General features: G+C 41.5%; 1 protein-coding gene across 2 annotated transcripts in view; it reads right to left on the reverse strand.

Annotated features, from left to right (window-relative positions):
• Positions 1 to 203: 203 nt before the first annotated feature.
• PLEKHG7 (pleckstrin homology and RhoGEF domain containing G7) overlaps positions 204 to 22,306 on the reverse strand; it is an 83,290-nt gene continuing 61,187 nt past the window's right edge. For both annotated transcript variants that reach the window (XM_056569385.1, XM_056569384.1), the window contains exons 13-18: positions 15,429 to 15,544; positions 9,155 to 9,248; positions 8,991 to 9,070; positions 7,552 to 7,705; positions 881 to 978; positions 204 to 567 (exon numbers count right to left, since the gene is read on the reverse strand). In XM_056569385.1, coding sequence (XP_056425360.1) covers positions 460 to 567; positions 881 to 978; positions 7,552 to 7,705; positions 8,991 to 9,070; positions 9,155 to 9,248; positions 15,429 to 15,544 — 650 coding nt within the window. In that variant the 3' untranslated portion in view covers positions 204 to 459. The remainder of the gene's footprint in view (positions 568 to 880; positions 979 to 7,551; positions 7,706 to 8,990; positions 9,071 to 9,154; positions 9,249 to 15,428; positions 15,545 to 22,306) is intronic.

Consider the following 22,306-nt stretch of genomic DNA (forward strand, 5'->3'; position numbering starts at 1 on the left):
TGGTGGATGTGCGGCTATGTTTCTTATTTATTTATTTTTTTACATACTGATATACATGCAGACACTGAAAGTTGCTTTTGTGGAGTCTGCCTTTTATAATTATTAATATTATTATATATATTTTTCTTTTCTTTCTTTTTTTTTTTTTTTATAATTCTGCTACCAGAAAATAGACCCAGTTTAATAGCAGACAATGGTGGTGGTGAACATGTGCAACTTTATTTGACCTGAACATGCAAACCATCTCATTTTACCATACAAAAAGAAAAAACACTGCAGCTTGGGCAAATTATTACTAGAGTTATATAAATTATCTAAATGTCAAGTGATAAAAAAACAATGCAAAAGTAGTTACATAATATTTGCAATATGTTACAAATTTTGGCAAAGACAAAGCACACTTATAAAACAGTTGACAAAACATTTACATTGAATCCAGATCTCCTATATACAACACCACTAGATTTCAGCCGACTCCATTGGGTAGCCAAATAATGATGATCTGTTTGATTCATAGGCTTCACTGTAGCAAGAAATGGCAGTTTCGAGTTGCGACATCCACATTTTCTGTGAAACATATTTAGGAACATTTAGAAAGTGTTAACCCAAATAATCCTGATATATCTCCCCCCTAGTTATATGCTAAAGAACAGTTTAGTTGGGGAACAAAATGGTCTGGACCTCCCCCTCCCTTCCTGAGACACTGTTCTTCTCTTGTCTATAGGTTGTGTATGATATCGCAGCTCAACCCCCATTTGTAGGAGTCTGAGCTCCAATGCGCCAGACACATCTCTCTCACATGTTTCTGGGTAGTTACTTTCGAGAAGGCCACTATAAAGCATCTTTTTTTTTTTTACAGGAGAAATAAAACAAAACTAACCTTAGCTGACTCAGTATTTGCTTGCAGAATGAAGGCAGCAATACACTGCTGATAGCGATTCTCATGCTGGATCAAAAAGGCATGCTTCATTCCATACACTGCTCAGGGAGACCAAAAGAAGGATGCAGTTGTTTTAAAATATGTATATAGTGTGCCTATATATTATTGGTAATATTCGAAAACAGTTATCAGCAATTTGATTTCCTGGCACAACATTTCAGTGAAGAGCGGTGATGTAAACTGGACCAGACTGTCAATCACAAGAATGCGTTATTACAGCTCGGAGCACTGTGACTATTTTAGGATGGCACATGACCAGATGACTACTTGCACCTTATTACCATAGGAGCACAAGAGACTTTTAAAACTCATTTTCTTTACTATTGCTGACAGCCTGGAGGACATCATAATATAGCGAGAGCTAATTTTACCCTTAATAATGTGTTGCCAACAGTTGTGTTGGGTCACCAGAAATACTCAGGCGGTGGTATCTTATTAGATTCCCAGAGTTGTCCTCATTGAGTGTGTTCCAGAAACCTCATCTCAGTAATGACTGATAGCTCGAGTGACTTTAAGTGGAGGGGCTAGGGACTCTCAATGCAGAGAGCTCTGGTGGCCAGAACCTTCTACAACACTTATATCCATAGTACACACTTCATGACTGAGGCATTAGGTATCCATGGACTCCCCTTCCTGACCTCTCTATGGGCCTGTTAGCAGTTTTTATAGCTCAAAACTGCTGACTGGTCCGCTTTAATATGTTTGCACAGGTCAGCTTTAACTCCTTATCGACCACAGACGTATATTTACCCAGCAGCCGGCGCCCGATCTGTTAAGCGTGCTCAGAAGCTGAGCACACTTCATATCTACCCGTGGCTAATACCGGACATTGCCGATCAGACTGATGTCCGGTAATAACCCTTTAGACGCCGCTATCAAAGTTGATCGCAGCATCTAAAACTGGAGAATATGCTGCCGGTTAGCTCAGCTGAGCTGTTTGGGGCCACCACGGGGAAATCGGGAGGCTCCCTACCTGGCTCCACGCTGTCTGATCTGCGTTTGCTCCAAGCCTGAGTTCCAGGCTTGAGCAGTCAAGCCAGGATAACAATGATCAATGCTATGGCAATGCAATGAACAGTGCCTGCAATTAATGTATTGCGTGTTATAATCCCCTTTGGGGGCTATTACATTGCAAAAAAAAAAAAAAGTGTCAAAAAAGAGTTAATAAATGTGATTTAACCCCTTCCCTAATAAGTATTTATATATAAACTCAACCAATAAGGCATAGATATTTTAAAATATAACTTTTACTTAATCTTTATAAAAAGACAATCAACATCAATAGTGACAATTAGAAATCATAAAGACAATACCAAGAAATAATAATAGTATATCTTCAGCAATGTTCTAATTCCAATATAAAGATAGAATACTTGATATAAGCCAATTGGCTTTGAGAGGGAGGGGGGAAAGGGTACAGGTGAATGCCCTAGATAATTTGATATCCCTACCTATTAAAACTCTAATTCCCTACCTAAACTATGTGTGGATATGGGAAGGGTATAAATAATACAAAATCAATGACAAAACAGTACCAGTGACTATTGCAAGATAATTCATGCTATATGAACACTAGTACCATGTGCATAATTTCTCATACTTCTTGTCCTACGCGTTTCTCCCATCTCATAAGAATGGGTTCATCAGGGTGGAAGGAGAAATCAAAATGCAAAACCAGATAATATTTAGTAATGAGCTGAAGAAAAGATAAAAGTAAAGACAAAGATGGTCTTAGCTGGTCATCGTCACCCAGTCAGGTCAGTCACCGTTGGTCTTGGGGAAAATAGATATGGTTGGGGAGTCAATTATTCATATAAAATGTATATAGTGTATATAATTAAGGTACCAACACTTAAATAGAACACATATATGTATCAGGTTGATAAGTTAATCACTGTTGATGACAACCTTATATACATAGAAGATAATTTGAAGGGAGTTGAAGAGCCGTTTTTATGGATGACTTCCCCACTAATAGAAATCTTGAAATTGACCATGAACGTCGATCGCATGCATCCAAACTTAAGGGCACGCTTCAGAGAGAGGGGATACCCCAATCATGTACTCAGCCATGCATACAAACAAGCTCTTGGCACACCGAGGGAATCCCTTCTTACCCCAAAACCCCGAGAAATTGGACCAGACTGTACTAGAATTATAGCTACTTATGATCAGTGTACAGACCAGATCAGAGGGATACTTGATAAGTATTGGCCTATCCTCAAAATGGATCAAGACATTGGAATAACCATCTCTGACAGACCACTCATCACATTTAGAAGAGGACGTAACCTAGGTGATTTATTAATGCAAAGCCATCTGGGTCCCCCAAGGAGAACACAGCAGACCTGGTTGGGGAATATGTCACAAATTCTTGGTAACTTCCCTTGTGGAAGATGCAAAGCCTGCCCACATCTACAAAAAAGTAATCAGTTTTACAACCCTATAACCTCCAAATGGATGAAAGTTCGTCATTTCATTAATTGTAATTCTAAATTTATCATCTACATGGCCACATGTGAATGCGACCTAACCTATATAGGCAAAACAAAGAGAGAACTGAAGAAGCGCATTCTTGAACATCTTGGTGACATCAGACACAATCGAGACACTCCACTATCAAGACATGTCAATATGGTTCATGCAGGTAATACCAAGAATCTGAAATTTATTGGAATTGATAAGGTAATTCCTTCACCTAGAGGAGGGGACACTGATCGGCTATTGTTGCAGAGGGAGAGCCGTTGGATCCATCAGTTGAACACGGTATCCCCCTCTGGCCTCAATGAGCAACTAAATTTTGCTTGCTTCTTATAACCTGGCCTTATTCTGGTGACGGTTAGGTAGATAGTGGAGGTTGTAGCGGACCTCCTGAGGTTGTGTCACCATCCCTAGTTAGGGCATCTGTAGGCCCAGGAGGTTCGTGAGCGGGACCGCCCTTTTTAGGGCTGACCATTCCGCCTAGGAGTAGGGCTAAGAGCTAGAATAGGGTCGTATAGGTCCTTAGGCCCCGCTATCTCCACACTCATCTTCCCCTTAGGGACTCCCTCTTCACCACCCCTCACCTCAATATATATAGGGAGTCATCCCTATAGCCCTTTATCAGTGTCTCCTCCAGATTGATTTCTTTGTCCCCTCTCTTCTGAGTGTGCCCTATTGAGAACTATCATATTCCTCATTTACTGATTAATAGAATATCTCCCTTGGGCAAAAGACTATCACTGATGGAGATATTTTAAGGATACAACCAGGACAACATCATCGGGTTATTATTTGCCACGATAAACAGTGGCTAAGTGTCCCATTTAGTGTAGGGATACGTTGCGATTCTAACCACCTCTTTGTATCCTTATATTAATACTTCCATTGGGCCCACTGAATAACTTTTTCCTCTTTGCTACCTAATTACTATTATTAATATCTTTTCCAACTTGTATAAATCATCATATATACAATTTATCTAACACCCTATCCACTTACCACTATGTTTGTGACTGTGGGTTCGGTGTTTTGATACAATTAGATATGCTATGGGTGTTTCTAGTGACGGGACTCTATGTACTGAGTGCCAGAAATCACTGTTTTACTTTGTATCTTCTTTTGCTGGACCGAGTGCGGCTCGGAGCACAGGGCCACGCCCCTCCTTACTGACGTCAGACGGGGGTGTGACCGCTCTGACGCGGCACAGCAATGGAAGTGGATATTACGTCAGACGCCGCTGACACGAGTTGACAGCGCTCTGAAGCCGAACAGTCCGGCTCCCTGCTAATGCAGGTACGCGCTGCACCGCATATGTGCCGAAAAATAGAGACCGTGAGTACCCCGCTGAGCGGTTTTCACCCCTATCCCTAGCCTTGCCTCCCCTATAGTAGGATCAATTGGCTGAATGGGATCTTTTTTGCATTTTTTTTTCCTTTTAGGTAATCTGACATGCCCATGGAAGGCTGTGAGTAAATGCATAAAATATGGGGAGGATTTTCTTTTGCAGGAACGAGTACTATGAAGTGTATATACAATATGTGTATCTTTCTTCTTCTCCTCTATAGGTTCCTGTGGTCTCGCGGCTGAAACATATATCCATCTGGCTAGGTTTTTTCATTAAGATTTAAAAAGGCATGCCTGATATCATGGGCTGCCATCCCCCTTGGATATACTATGATTGAGTAGTAATTTTCACATGTAACACCAAGTTCTTGGACTGAACATAAGTGTGTGGCTTTTTTGCATTATAGCACCACACTAGTTCGGCCACTACATAAGCTTTACCCCTGATGACGTCACTATATTGTGACAGAAACGCGTTGGGCATCCTTATGTTGAGGTGTATAATTCTTGATACTATTCTTTAGAGTTATCAATGGTGAGGCTGGATTTATAGCTCCCGGATAACCATTGTTCACTAATTATATCCATGGAAGGACTGTTATAGCCTTCTTTTGAATATATTCGGCCATTTTAGACTTTGGTCTACACACTTGGTTACACTTGGTTTTGTTATTTGATTTTTTATCTATAATCAGTAAAAGCTAAGTTTTAGTTTCTCCCCTTTCTTGCCTTATTACTAGTGCAAGATCTGTCTATCCAAATTTTAGAGCAGGACACGGTACAATTGTATCTTAATTGTACAATTGTATCCAGCAGACGCTGGCAATAGATGAATGACGGCAAAGACCGAATCCGATCATCGCCGTCATTCATCTATTGCCAGCATCTGCCCCCCCATTTATCATTGGGCACCTATCTGTTCTACCATCTGGTTCTTCAAGGAGGGCTTATTTACTTCTATCAAATAACACCGCTTGTTGAGGTTTTCTACCTATCTGGATCCCTTAAGATACAATTGTACCGTGTCCTGCTCTAAAATTTGGATGCATGCGATCCAAGTTCATGGTCAATTTCAAGATTTCTATTGGTGGGGAAGTCATCCATAAAAACGGCTCTTCAACTCCCTTCAAATCATCTTCTATGTATATAAGGTTGTCATCAACAGTGATTAACTCATCAACCTGATATATATATATATATATATATATATATATATATATATATATATACATATGTGTTCATCAACAGTGATAAACTTATCAACCTGATACATATGTGTTCTATTTAAGTGTTGGTACCTTAATTATATACACTATATACATTTTATATGAATAATTGACTCCCCAACCATATCTATTTTCCCCAAGACCAACGGTGACTGACCTGACTGGGTGACGATGACCATCTAAGACCATCTTTGTCTTTACTTTTATCTTTTCTTCAGCTCATTACTAAATATTATCTGGTTTTGCATTTTGATTTCTCCTTCCACCCTGATGAACCCATTCCTATGAGATGGGAGAAACGCGTAGGACAAGAAGTATGAGGAATTATGCACATGTTACTAGTGTTCATATAGCATGAATTATCTTGCAATAGTCACTGGTACTCTGTTTTGTCATTGATTTTGTATTATTTATACCCTTCCCATATCCACACATAGTTTAGGTAGGGAATTAGAGTTTTAATAGGTAGGGATATCAAATTATCTAGGTGTACCCTTTTCCCCCTCCCTCTCAAAGCCAATTGGCTTATATCAAGTATTCTATCTTTATATTGGAATTAGAACATTGCTGAAGATACACTATTATTATTTCTTGGTATTGTCTTTATGATTTCTAATTGTCACTATTGATGTTGATTGTCTTTTTATAAAGATTAAGTAAAAGTTATATTTTAAAATATCTATGCCTTATTGGTTGAGTTTATATATAAATACTTGTTAAAGGTCTCTCCAAGGGTTCATATACCAATTTCACTTAGAGGAGTGAATAACTATCTGGTTTTCCCCTGTAATTAAATCCTTCCCTAATAAGTCAGAATCACACCCATTTTCCCATTTAAAAAAAAAAAAAAACTGTGTTAAATAAATAAACATGTGGTATCGCCAAGTGCGTTAATGTCTGAACTATAAAAAAATATGTTGTTAATTAAACCGCACGGACAATGGCGTACGCGCAAAAAAATTCAAACATCCAAAATTGCTTATTTTTGGTCAGTTTTTAAAACCAATAAAAAAATGAATAAAAAGCTATCAAAAAGTCTGATCAAAAAAAAATGGGACCAATGAAAAATTCAGATTACGGCGCAAAAAAATAGCCCTCATATCGCCCCATACGCAGAAAAATAAAAAAGTTTATAGGGGTCAGAAGATGACATTTTTAAACGTATACATTTTCCTGCATGTAGTTATGATTTTTTCCAGAAGTACGACAAAATCAAACCTATATAAGTAGGGTATCATTTTAATCGCATGGACCTACAGAATAAAGATAAGGTGTCATTTTTACCAAAATATTTACTGCGTAGAAACGGAAGCCCCCAAAATTTACAAAATTGTGTTTTTCCTTAAGTTTTGTCGCACAATGATGTTTTTCTTTCCGTTTCACCGTAGATTTTTGGGTAAAATGACTGATGTCACTACAAAGTAGAATTGGTGGCACAAAAAAATAAACCATCATATGGATTTTTAGGTGCAAAATTGAAAGGGTTATGATTTTTAAAAGGTAAGGAGGAAATAACGAAAGTGGAAAAACGCTTGGTCCTTATGATTTGTGTTCATTTACCTGTCATGTGGAAAAGATCGATGCTTTTAACAGTCAACCTGTCGAGTGGGATTGGTTGGTCCAGAACCTTACAATACCCTCCTTCTTTCATTATGGACTGCAGCTCTGGGTGTAAAGATGTATAAATTGTACTAACTTCTATATTTGAGGATTTCTGTAAGAGAAACATTTTATCATAATTCTGTAACTATTATGTGTCTACTTCAAGCCAATCACAAGTGAAATACCAATGAACAAGATACATTTTTAACCCTTGCACAGCATAAGATAATTCAAAATAACATGGATGTGTTCTCCCCTTATTTTAACACATAACATTATGATCTAACATAGAATCTGGGAAATGTTAAATGTTTGCTGGTCATGAGATGTTTTAACTAGGGATGCACCGAAATTTCGGCCGCCGAAAATGCCCCTTTCGGCATTTTCGGCTGATGCATTTTTGTGCCAAAAATTTCGGGTGGCGTGGCCTAAATGACACAGGGTGTACAGGTACACCCTGGGTGCCAGGGACATAGCACACCAAAATGCGCCTGTACGCCCTGAATCCCACCACGGCTATGATGCAAGTGCAGGAGCTGCGCTTGCATCATAACCTGTAGGTCCCGGCTGTAATGATAGAAATTTTAGGGGGCTGACGTTGCGCTGATGACGTCATGAGCTGCGCCGCGTGAACCGATTCTGGTAGCCGTGGTAACTCGGGCCGACAGGGAGCTGTCTGCTGTTGAGCTACAGGACCATAAACTTTGTGGATGAGGTGGCCTAGGCAGTGTCCGTGGGGTCTGAGTGGAGGAGGTTGCAGAGGGGCGTGCTGTGACTCCATGAGTTATCCGCCATAGTGCAGCAGCTGATCCGGATCATACCCTGTGGCCATTTTCATAAGAGGGAGCCTTCAGCTGTCAAAGAATTCTGGGAGTTGTAGTTTTGCAACAGATGGAGGAACCCTGGTTGGGAAACACTGATATAGTGTATGATCGTCCTGGATAGAGTACCCCCCCCCCCCAAATAGTATATGGCTTAGAACAATGATAAAGTACCCCCATAACAGTGAGAGTACCCCCATAACAGTATATCGCTTATAACAGTGATGGAGTAATGGCGTAAACATAAAATAAAATCGAAGTCCAAAACTGTGGATTTTTATCAGAAAAAAATTCTTAAAAGTATTTAAAAGAAAAAAACATCAGAACTAGAATGGTACCAATAAAAACTTCAAATCACGGTGCAAAAAAATAAGCCCTCATACATCCCCGTATATGGAAAAATTAAAAATTTATATAAAAACTATATATTTTTTTTAAAAGTGGGCGAGGCATTGCATTTTTGGTTTTCGGCCAAGCACAGTCTAAATTTTCCTTTCGGCACATCACTAGTTTTAACATATAGGGCATGAGCTTAAACCACTAATGAAAAATACAGCATGGACTTATCTTCATTACCCGTTTGTTTCTTTTAATTTTTGTAATGAGCAAAAAGTCATCAAAAATGAGTAGGTAAACATCCAGGAGACGTGTGCTGTCTGGGGAGAAAACAAGAGGATGGTTACTTATGGGAGAAGGCTCATTCTGCAGCATGTGGTTAACCAGTAGAATAGAATACTGACCTGTGAGGGTGAGTCTCCCCTCATAGAGAAGCTGTCTATTGGGAGAAGAAAGGATGGTCTCTACATTGGTGTCCTTAAAATAGTGCTTCAGGCCCTTAATCCAAAAAAAAACAGAATGATGGCACAATATAATACCAGGAGTGGGTAAGGCAGATTTCTCCATTGGCTGCAGTAATAATATATTAGCAAAATATTCTAAAGGAAATTAGCACCAATCTTATCTTTCAGCAACATAGGGGGAATTCACCAATACCCAATTCAGATTCACCATTGGTGGTGTTTCAGACATAAGATGTATTTCGGGACAATTTTGTTTAAAGGAGTATTCCGGTTTCAGAAAATTGTATTTAAATTAAGACTTACTCGCTCAGGACAGATAATTTTTAATAGTCACAAATGATACTGACTCTAGCATGCTTTTGTGTGATTCACCCCTCTCCAGTTTCCTGGCTTCTCCCTCTTAATAACAATCCATCATCCTCTGCTGTCTAAGGAGATTTGGCTAGATCTTGTCTCTGAGCTCTAGCCCCACCCCCTGAGTGATGTCATCACCTCTGACCAGACCCTACAGCCTACATCACCATCTCTCTAAATAAGAAAGGAGGGAATAGAAATGCAGGTTCTCTGTATGAAAGGAGGTGGGGAAGCAGCAGAGGTAATGACCCTCATTTACTAAGAGTGTTGGGTTTTTACAAGTTGGAAATGTTGTTTCTGACTTGCAAGTTTCCTCTCTATTTACTATGGGGATTCACAAATTTACAAGTCGGGAAAATGTTCTGACCAGCTTTTTCTAGGTGGAAATTTACAGCCATTTATTTACATGATTTTCTGTGAATTCAATAATATACAGAAAAGGTAATGAAACCATGCCCCTTTTGGGTTGATCGTGCCCATTTGTGGCAGTCCACGCCCCTTTTGGGTTGATCGTGCCCATTTGTGGCAGTCCACGCCCCTTTTGGGTTGATCGTGCCCATTTGTGGCAGTCCACGCCCCTTTTTCAGCTTTTCACAATGTTATGTCAGGTTTGTTGGATTATACAGCTGCACACTGGTGCAGACATGTCTCAGACAATGGCCCTTATTTACTAAAAGTGTTGTGTAGGTTTCTTTGTGGGTTTTAATTCCCTACAATTTATTTTCCACGGTATTTACTAAGGTTTCCCTACACTTTGCTTTTTTTACACATGCTCTGATCTGTCTGGTTTTCCTCAGCTAAAATCCACCACATTTTATGTGGAAACCTTAGTAAATATGTTGGGTTTTTGTGAAAATGTTGGAAACACGCCCATTTTCTGAGGCCACACCCCTTTCCCCAGCGGTCACACCCCTTTTTAGGGTTTTCTTTGCAAACTCTGGTGCAAAATCTGGCGCAGACAGAATTTCTGGCGCAATGCGACAGAGTCTGGTGCCATGCGACAGATTCTGGTGCACAACCCCACAAAATATGTCGGGTTTGCAATAGTAAATAAGGGCCAACATGTGTCAAAATAACTTGAAGTAACCTGACAAAAACTAGCCAGTTTTAGCTTAGTAAATGAGGAAAAATATGTCTGATGGATTATTTAAGTCTATGTACATTCAGTCCACTTAAAATGTAAGAATTTTTTTGAGAACAGATACTCTTTAATTAAGATAGTATAAATGAGTATAAAAGTCAAATACCAGCATTTTCTAGAAGATGAGGTTTTTAAAATAGGTTGTTCTCTTTATTGACATTCATGGCATATCTTTATGTGGTACACCACGAATGTATGACACGTGTCTATTCCATCTCTAAGAATGACAATTATCTTCAGAGTGGGTGTAGGACCCAAATCTATAAGATATAAATGGCATACTGTATCTTGTGGATATGCCATAAATTTACATGGGAATTAGTTTTTATTGTATAACCAACATATAGTAAGTAACTATCTAGAGAAGACGTGGTTTAATTGTAGTGTATGTTACTTCCTCAGCACAGACTGGTATATCACTTGTAAACATGTTTAAATGGGCGCTGTCAGATACAAAAACTTTTTATATGTTGTACATCTTGGCAAAACATTAACATGTTCTCATGAAGTATATTAGAAACGTTATTTCCTTTTTATAGAAAAAATGGCTTAATAGTTGATAGTACTCCTTTGTGCACTCTCCTGTCTGATAGTACTCCTCTGTGCTCTCTCCTGTCTGGTAGAACTCCTCTGTGCGATCTTCTTCTGATAGGACTCCTCTGTGCTCTCTCCTGTCTGATAGGACTCCTCTGTGCTCCTACCTTTCTGATAGTTCTGCTCTTTGCTCTCTCCTGTCTGATAATTCTGTTCTGTGCTCTCTCCTGTCTGATAGTACTCCTCTGTGCCCTCTCCTGTCTGATAGTACTCCTCTGTGCTCTCTCCTGTCTGATAGTACTCCTCTGTGCTCTCTCCTGTCTGATAATTCTGTTCTGTGCTCTCTCCTGTCTGATAGTACTCCTCTGTGCCCTCTCCAGTCTGATAGTACTCCTCTGTGCTCTCTCCTGTCTGATAGTACTCCTCTGTGCTCTCTCCTGTCTGATAGTACTCCTCTGTGCTCTCTTCTGTATGATAGTACTCCTCTGTGCTCTCTCCTGTCTGATAGGACTCTTCTGTGCTCTCTCTCCTGTCTGATGGGACTCTTCTGTGCTCTCTCTCTCCTGTCTGATAGTACTCCTCTGTGCCCTCTCCTGTCTGATAGTACTCCTCTGTGCTCTCTCCTGTCTGATAGCACTCCCCTGTGCTCTCTCCTGTCTGATAGCACTCCTCTGTGCTCTCTCCTGTCTGATAGGACTCCTCTGTGCTCTCTCTCCTGTATGACAGCACTCCTCTGTGCTCTCTCATGTCTGATAGCACTCCTATGTGCTCTCTCCTGTCTGATAGCACTCCTCTGTGCTCTCTCCTGTCTGATAGCACTCCTCTGTGCTCTCTCCTGTCTGAAAGCACTTCTCTGTGCTCTCTCCTGTCTGATAGCACTCCCCTGTGCTCTCTCCTGTCTGATAGGACTCCTCTGTGCTCTCTCCTGTCTGATAGGACTCCTCTGTGCTCTCTCTCCTGTATGACAGGACTCCTCTGTGCTCTCTCTCCTGTATGACAGGACTCCTCTGTGCTCTCTCTCTCCTGTCTGATAGGACTCCTCTGTGCTCTCTCTCTCCTGTATGACAGCACTCCTCTGTGCTCTCTCTCTCTCCTGTCTGATAGCACTCCTCTGTGGTCTCTCCTGTCTGATAGCACTCCTCTGTGCTCTCTCCTGTCTGATAGCACTCCTCTGTGCTCTCTCCTGTCTGATAGCACTCCTCTGTGCTCTCTCCTGTCTGATAGCACTCCTCTGTGCTCTCTCCTCTCTGATAGCACCCCTTTGTGCTCTCTCCTGTCTGATAGGACTCCTATGTGCTCTCTCTCCTGTATGACAGCACTCCTCTCTGCTCTCTCTCTCCTGTCTGACAGCACTCCTCTTTGCTCTCTCCTGTCTGACAGCACTCCTCTGTGCTCTCTCTCTCTCCTGTATGACAGCACTCCTCTGTGCTCTCTCTCTCGTCTGACAGTACTCCTCTGTGCTCTCTCCTGTCTGATAGCACTCCTCTGTGCTCTCTCCTGTCTGAGAGCACTCCTCTGTGCTCTCTCCTGTCAACACTCCTCTGTGCTCTCTCCTGTCTGATAGTACTCCTCTGTGCTCTCTCCTCTCTGATAGCACTCCTCTGTGCTCTCTCCTCTCTGATAGCACCCCTTTGTGCTCTCTCCTGTCTGATAGCACTCCTCTGTGCTCTCTCTCCTGTCTGATAGGACTCCTTTGTGCTCTCTCCCATCTAATAGCACTCCTCTGTGCTCTCTCCTGTCTGATAGCACTCCTCTGTGCTCTCTCCTGTCTGATAGCACTCCTCTGTGCTCTCTCCCGTCTGATAGCACTCCTCTGTGCTCTCTCCGGTCTGATAGCACTCCTCTGTGCTCTCTCATGTCTGATAGCACTTCTCTGTGCTCTCTCTCTCCTGTCTGATAGTACTCCTCTGTGCTCTCTCTTGTCTGATAGGACTCCTTTGGCTGTCTTGATATGCTGCGAGTTTTAGTTTTGCAACATCTGGAGAGAGCACAGAGGAGTCCTATCAGACAGGAGAGAGCACAGAGGAGTCCTATCAGACAGGAGAGAGCACAGAGGAGTCCTTTCAGACAGGAGAGAGCACAGAGGAGTCCTATCAGACAGGAGAGAACACAGGAGTACTATCAGACAGGAGAGAGCACAAAGGAGTACTATCAACTATTAAGCCATGATTTCTATAAAAAGGAAATAACATTTTCTGATGAAGTATATTAGAAAGGTTAAAGGAGAACTCCAGAACATAAAAATTGTCCCCCATAGTGCCGGCAGTAAAAAAAATAAAGATGTACATACCTTCCTCCGCTCCCCCGGGGCCTTCGGTAACCGGCTTCGGTCTCCGCCGCAATCCACTTCCTGGTTGCCGGTGGTCGCATGAATCATACTGCGCTCAGCCAATCACCAGCTGCAGTGAAGTCCCGACTCGGCCGGCTATAGGCTGAGCAGCAGTGTGACGTTTTCGGGCCCGGCCGCAGGTGCCAGTGTAGTGAAGAATTTTGTGTCCTGAAGCGTTTTCACACTGCCGGTCTGCCTATCGCCGGCCGAGTCTGACTTTGCTGCGGCTGGTGATTGGCTGAGCGCAGTATGATTCATCCAACCACCTGCAACCAGGAAGTGGATCGCGGCGGAGACCGGAGCTGGTTACCGGAGGAGGGGAGGAAGGTATGTACATCTTTATTTTTTTACTGCCGGCAGTATGGGCGACAATTTTTATATTCCGGAGTTCTCCTTTAATGTGTTGCCAAGATGTACAACATATAAAAGTTTTTGAATCTGACAATCGCCATTTAAAGTGGATGGATGCCCTCCTTGACACTATTAGTAAATACTTGTATTCCCCATGAAGTAAGAATGCCGGAGCATCTTTTCATAGAATTCTGCATTGTGCCAATAGGGTATCTCAATCCGAGAATGTGAGCACTGATTGGACAGTGTTAGACTGCATAAGGACACAGCCTATAAACAAGGAAAATGGTGACACCCAGTTGTCAATGTATTCATACATTACCAGGAAAAATAACAGAGGAATAACATAATGCATTGTTCTGAGAAAAGATGGCCCATCATAGTTATGCTTATACAGATGTGTCAGGAAAGGAGAGCTGATGACAGGGTGTTCTAAGCTTTAATTTATGGGGGGACATGTGGTGCAAGTTAAACTCTCCTGCAACAAAACTACAGAAAAGGTGAACCACTACATAGTTCCCAGTAAAACATAAATAGTGTGGTACTAAAATAACACTTCTCAAAGTCTGAGAAGTGCTCATAGGTACAGCTCATTGACTGTTGTGGCACAGGTCCCAACCAGTGATGTTGCAAACAGTATACATGTAAGGCACATGCCCCCGATCCCTAGGTTAGTGCACAGTTTTACTGTATTTACATATAGTCCAGTTGAAAGCTGTGGTGGAGCAGGGAGCCATCTGCTCTGAGCTCCCCCTTTTACTCTTTTCAACGACAGCCTGCTTTTGGGCCTGCAAGAGGTTGGAAGCACATTGAAACAGGCAGCGTGGTACAGTGAAGCCATTGTACTACTTAACACCAATTTATCATCTGCACAATGAAGGCACTATTGGGATGCACTTCTATATGGGAGCATAAAAGACTGCTTCTGTATGGTGGCAGAAAGTTGGACTGTATTACTGTGTGGGGGCACAAAAGGGGGTACTATTACTGTCTGTGGCATTGATGGCGAGTTTGTGTTATGGTGAGGCGGGTGCTGGAATAGCAAGTAGCAAAAGATGTCTTCGTGGCACATTCTGCAGAGGCACGTCTTGCCTGAAAGATGTCATGTTTCTCTGGGCCAGATGAAGAAAAAGCAAAGTGAACATCTCCCATTCAAGAAGACGTCCCCTGTGAGTAAATGATTTACTGTAACGGCACTGTATTCACTTACATGGTCTGTCTATTATTTGCTTTGTGCTGCTGAGAGTATTAAAGGCACTGCACAGTGCACACTAGTTTTTCAGTGCTGAGGCCTTGCATCACATGGATTGGCCGGTAAGACTCAAGTAGAAGAAACCTGTTATAAAGCCCTGCTGTAGAGTTTTCTTTGTGGCCACTGTAATGAATTCGCATCTCAAATGAGTGGTACCCGCCCAATATCACCATATGAACTCAGTACTTCCTAACAGGCATTTTGGAATTGCTTTTGTTCTATACCAGACAATTTATTAAACACAATAAAATACCTCTGGGATGAAGAATCTTTTGTCTCTCTCCCATAGAGATGGCCACACAATTACATCCTGAAGTTGTTTGAATTTCTGTGACTTATCCAACCATTTCACTCTCCCTTCAAGATCTCCTAGAAAGATTAAAGAAAACGCCAAATGATCATGTATAGTGGGGTACAATACCAAGATTGGTGATATATGTGTCATGTGTAAAATACAATTCATGAAGCTGTCCTATAACCTGAGATAATATATGACCTGCACTATATTACTTCCTCCTAAGGAGAATAGTGCGCTGTATCCTGAGGTGCTTTTAGCGATGGTCACTTCCGCTAACTGCTACTTCTCTGTGGTTATTATTACATTATCCCACACTAATCCCAAAATAACACAGCGGGTTATGACAGCTTTGCACATGCTTCATATGTGAGGACAAGTTTGTCATTAACAGATCAGGAGATAGTGGGGCAGACAGTTTGCCCTTGGGACTTCACAGACCTGACATACTGGTTTTTGGGGCTTTTCCAAATAGATATGACTAATTCACCGTCTGCTCCATATAAATGTTAAGTGTCCATTGTTGTGATATCACTGTAAATGCCTCATTCAGAGAAAAACTATAAGATCTGTACCTTAACTGTGTTTTGGACCCACTCCTGGGTTTGGATAAAAGTACCAAAATGAGGTCCAGATTGAGGACTAATACTGATCAAAATAATGTGTGAACCCAGGCTTACCATTTAATCCCTTGGGGACTGAGCCCATTTTGACCCTAGCATTTTTTTTGCACATCTGACGACTGTCACTTTAAAGGGGTACTCCGGTGAAAACCTTTTTTCTTTTAAATCAACTGGTGGCAGAAAGTTAAACATATTTGTAAATTACTTCTATTAAAAAATCTTAATCCTTCCTGTACTTATTAGCTGCTGAATACTACAGAGGAAATTCTTTTCTTTTTGGAATGCTCTCTGATGACATCACGAGCACAGTTCTCTCTGCTGACGTTATTATAATAATAATGCTTTATTTATTGTTGTCCTTAGTGGGATTTGAACCCAAGTCCCCAGCACTGCAAAGCAGGAGTGATAACCACTGAGCCACCATGCTGCCCTTAGCATACATCTGCTATGCATGGTTGCTAAAATGGACAGAGATGTCAGCAGAGAGCACTGTGCTCGTGATGTCATCAGTGTTCCAAAAAGAAAGGAATTTCCTCTGTAGCATTCAGCAGCTAATAAGTACTGGAAGGATTAAGATTTTTTTATAGAAGTAATTTACAAATATGTTTAACTTTCTGCCACCAGTTGATTTAAAAGAAAAAAGGTTTTCACCGGAGTACCCCTTTAAGCATTAATAACTATGGGATGCTTGTACTTATGAATTTAATTCAGAGACTTTGTTAGTGGTAAATTTCCATTGATACTTGCATTATTTCTTGGTGAAAAATTCCAAAATTTCATGAAAAATTTGAAAATTTAGCATTTTTAAGGAAAATAGACTTAAGGAAAATAGACATTCCAGATACATTATATATTGATTCACATATACAATATGTCTACTTCATGTTGACATCATAAAGTTGACATGTTTTTACTTTTGGAAGACACCAGAGGGCTTCAAAGTTCAGCAGCAATTTTCCAATTTTTCAAGTAAATTTCAAAATCTGAATTTTTCAGGGAACAGTTCAGTTTTGAAGTGAATTTGAGGGTCTTTATGTTAGAAATACCCCATTATGAAAACTTCACCCCTCAACGTATGCAAAATGACATTCAGAAAGTTTAACCCTTTAGGTGTTTCACAGGAATAGCAGCAAAGTGGAGGCGAACATTCCAAATCTTTATTTTTTACACTAACATGTTCTTGTAGACCCATATTTTTTTATTTTTACAAGGGGTAAAGGAGAAAAAGCCCCCTCCCCCCCAAAAAAATTGTAACCCAATTTCTCTCGGGTAAGGAAATAACTCATATGTGGATGTAAAGTGCTTTGTGGGTGCAGTAGAGGGCTCAGAATGGAAGGAGTGACGATGGGATTTTGAAGAGCGAATTTTGCTGAAATGGTTTTTGAGGGGGCATGTCACATTTAGGAAGCCCCTATGGTGCCAGAACAGCAAAAAAACAAACAAACAAAAAAAAACAACATGGTATACTATTTGGGAAACTACACCCCCTCAAGGAAGGGGTACAGTAAGCCTTAACACCCCACAGGTGTTTGACGAATTTTCAATAAAGTTAGACGTGAAAATTAAAAATTTTATTTTTAATATGTGAAATGTGAAACCCCATTTCTCTCGAGTAAGGAAATATCTCATATGGGGATGTAAAGTGATGTGCGGGTGCACTAGAGGGCTCAAAAGGGAAGGAGTGACATTGGGCTTTTGGAAAGTGAATTTTGCTGAAATGGATTTTGCTGGGCATATCTTATTTAGGAAGCCCCTATGGTGCCAGAGCATTTACTCAGTGAGAATTTACACGCCACTGGCATTTGACAGATCTTTGTAACAGTGGGCTATGCAAATGAAAAATTACATTTTTCATTTTCACGGACCACTGTTCCAAAAATCTGTCAGGCAACTGTGGGGTGTTAAGGCTCACTGTACCCCTTGTTATGTTCTGTGAGGGGTGTAGTTTCCAAAATAGGGTCACATGTGGGTATTTCTTTTTGTGCGTTTATGTCAGAACCGCTGTAACCAGTAGCCACCCCTGTGCAAATCACCAATTTAGGCCTCAAATGTACATAGTGCGCTCTCACTCTTGAGCCTTGTTGTGCGCCCGCAGAGCATTTTACGCCCACATGGGGTATTTCTGTACAAATTTTACAAATTTGGGGGGTCTTTTTTTCCTTTTACCTCTTATGAAATGAAAAGTATGGGGCAACACCAGCATGTTAGTGTAAAGGCTCTGAAGTGAGAGCGCCATGCGCACTTGAGGCCTAGATTAGAGATTTTCATAGGGGTGTACCCGGGTGCAAGCGTTACACTTGCCTCCTCCACCAAAAATACTGTATGTCAGTTTTCCCCAAACAGGTTGACTCCAGCTGTTGCAAAACTCCCAACATGCCTGGACAGTCAATGGCTGTCCGGCAATACTGGGAGTCGCAACAGCTGGAGGCTCCGTTTTTTGCCGCATCTTAAACTTGAAACTTGCTGTAAACCCCCGCCCAAGTGAATGAACCCTGTCCATTCACGTGGGGGGGGGGGGGGGGGGGGCAAAACTACAACTCTCAGCATGCACTGAAAGACCATACATGCTGGGAGTTGTAGTTATGCAACAGCTAGATGCACACTGGTTGAGATTGGGAAACACTGAGTTAGATAACAGACTACCGCAGTGTTTCCGCACCACAGTCTGTTTCCTAACTCAGTGTTTCCCAACCCATGTGCCTCCAGCTGTTTCAAAACTACAACTCCTAGTATGCATGCATGGTCTGTCAGTGCATGCTGAGAGTTATAGTTTTGCAACAGTAGGAGGCACATGGGTTGGGAAACACTTAGTTAGGAAACAGACAATGTTTCTCCACCAGTGTGCCTCCAGTTGTTGCAATACTACAACTCCCAGCATGCCCAGACAGCCTTAGGGCATGTTGAGAGTTGTAGCTATGCAACAACTGGAGGAGAACAGTTTGGAGACCACTGTGTAGTGGTTTCCAAACTGCAGCCCCCAGATATTGCAAAACTTCAACGCCAAGCATGCCCAGACTGCCCAGGCATGCTGGGAGTTGTAGTTCGGCAACATCTGAAGGGCCAGATGTTGCCGAACTAAAACTCCCAGCATGCCTGGACAGTCTCTGCATGCTTTGAATTGACATCTGGAGCGCTACAGTTTAGACACCAATGTATAGTGGTCTCCAAACAGTGCCCTTCAAGATGTTGCAAGACTACAACTCCCAGCATGCCTGGACTGTCTGGGCATGCTGAGAGTTGTAGTTTTGCAACATCTGGAAGGACAGTGGTCTACAAACTGTGGCCCTCCAGATGTTGCAAAACTACAACTCCCAGGATGCCCAGACAGCCAAAGGTTGTCTGGGCATGCTGGGAGTTGTAGTTTTGAAACTCCTAGATACAGCAATGAAGATCACTTTACAGCGATCTTTAAAACTGCATCTGACACCGCCGTGGCCACTGCCTCCACTTGCCTGCCACCTCCTGTCAGCCTCCGGTCCTGGTCCCTGCGCCTTGATTGGAGGTAACTGTCGCCGGTCTTTGCCGCATCCACGGCCCCAGAACCATCGCCGCCATCTTTCCCCTGCTCTGCCCCAACATACAGGGGAGGCAGAGCGGGGGAAATGAACTTCCCCCCCCCGCCCCTGCCCTGCAATTTGCCGGTCAATCCTGATCGGCCAATCGCAGGGCATAGGAGGAGGTGGCACCCCTGCCACCTCACTCCTATCCTTCAGGATCATTGGGGCTGTCTTTGACAGCTCCGATCATCCCTATTTTCTGGGCTATCGGATCATCAGAGACCCGATCAGCCCGAAATTGCTGCAAATCGCCGATCTGAATTGATCAGCAAATTGTAGCGATTGCCGACATGGGGGAGGGGGGTGGATGCACGGGATGCCTGCTGAATGATTTCAGCAGGCATCCCAGTCTGATCCCCGACCGGCTAGCGGCAGGGATCGAAATTCCCACTGACGTACAGGTACGCCCTTGGTCCTGAAGTACCAGGGCGCAAGGGCGTACCCATATGCTCATGGTCCCCAACAGGTTAATGTTGCACTGTTGTCCCTGTATTATTTTATTTGTCAGAAGTTAGTAGTGGTGAATTTATGACATTCAGATAAAAACACACATACTGTGAATATATATATATATATATATATATATATATATATATATATATATATATATAATGCACCAATGTGAATATAATAATAATAATACATTTAACATTATAGGGAAAGGATAAGTTTATTGAGGAAAATTGTACAACTGAAGGGAGACTCTAGTACCCTGTTGTACCTCTAGCCTGGATACAAGATGAGATATGCTTGGGCATGGATGCATACAGGTTCTGTATGGCATCATAAGGCACATTCCCCCTCAGAAGTTGTAGCTAGGCCTGTAGATCCTGCACACTGGTGGGTTGCCTAGCATCCCATAAATGCTCGATTAGGGATAAATCTGGTGACCGAGCAGGCGAAGGAAGTGTTTTAATCTGACAGACATTCCTGGGAAACCCTAGCTGTGTGTAAGTGAACATTATCCTGCTAAAAGATGCCAGTGTAAAGCCATGAGAGGCAACACATGTGGCCGCAGTATGTCCTGGACATATCAGTGAGCTGTTCGTGTCCTTGATATCACTACTAGGGTGACTGACTGTTGTATGTGATGGTTCTCCAGATCATCTTACCAGCAGCTGAGGTGCTTGTCGGCAGATCAAATGATCCTCTCTACTGATGGTCTCCCTGGGCCATCTGAAGCCTGTTCACCATGGGGGAAATTCATTAAGACCTGTGCTAAGGAAAAGTTGACCAGTTGCCCATAATAACCAATCAGATTGCTTCTTTCATTTTTCAGAAGCCCTTTCAAAAATGAAAGAAGTAATCTGATTGGTTGCTATGGGAAACTGGTCAACTTTTCCTCTGCACAAGTTTTGATGAATCTCCCCCACGTGTGCACACCCTAACTTAAACACTGCTCCCAATACCTCCAAACGTCTTGATCAGAACAACCTAGATGGCGGACAATTCGTCAAAATGACTCCTGATTTTATCAATCTAATGATGTGCCCCTCTCAAAGTCTGTCATTTGGAAAAATGTATTTGAGACCTCTGTAAAGACCTTTCTATCTGTCAACAATCTCTAACCAAGAGGTATACTACCCACATGTAGCCTTTGAGGGTCTTTCTTATAGGGCAGCGGGTATTGCCTTCCTTTTGTGAGAAGACCGAGTGTCGCATCAGACCCCACTTGTAAACATATATCTGTATGCTGAGCTTTGCAGCAGTCAAACATTTCTATCTTGTTGCATTATTTTGTAAATACATGTGTGTGTGTGTGTGTATATATATATATATATATATATATATATATATATATATATATAAAAATATATATATACGTTTTTTAAGAATCAGTATTTTTAGTTTACATAATGTGAGTTGTGCCTTCATGGTAAGTTTTACACAGAGATATGAAAGGAACATAACTTTACACTCATTGGTGCCGCCCTCACCCCTCCTATCTCCTGCTAGATACACATCATACTGTATTTTGCTCTTTTATTTCTTTTCATCGTTCCTAATATGGGTATTGTTTTACTATTTCAAATAATTATTGTTTTTGTTTTTAAAAGTGTTTTTAGAAATATTAGTGTATGAAATGTTTGGCCATACATATACCCAGGTTTAGTACATAATTCCTCTCGGCAGCAAATCAAGAAAAAATATATATATGTTGTCCCTGTTAGGGACAACATATATATATTTTTTCTTAAAAGTGTTTTTAGCAGAGTATTTTTAGCTCCTTGGGACCCTGTGATAACAGAATAATCTCCCAAATCACAAGTATCTATATCTGATAGAATCTAGTATGTGCCTTATCTCATCCCAGTACCTATACAGCTTGGGAAATGTCAACATATTTGGATCATCCCTGCACCCATATTTCTCATAATCCAAATGCACTGAACTTTTTGGAGTATAAAATGTCTCCATACACATCCTAATAGGCAGCAGCAGCTTGGAGGACATTATAGAGCAGTACTGGACAGTAGTAGCAGTAAGTTAAGTCATGGGGTGAGATTTAAAGGGGTATTCCAGGAAAAAACTTTTTTTTTTTTTATATATCAACTGGCTCCAGAAAGTTAAACAGATTTGTAAATTACTTCTATTAAAAAATCTTAATCCTTTCAGTACTTATGAGCTTCTGAAGTTAAGTTTGTTCTTTTCTGTC

The sequence above is a fragment of the Hyla sarda genome, chromosome 4 (assembly GCF_029499605.1).
Source record: "Hyla sarda isolate aHylSar1 chromosome 4, aHylSar1.hap1, whole genome shotgun sequence".
NCBI classification, from domain to species: domain Eukaryota; kingdom Metazoa; phylum Chordata; class Amphibia; order Anura; family Hylidae; genus Hyla; species Hyla sarda.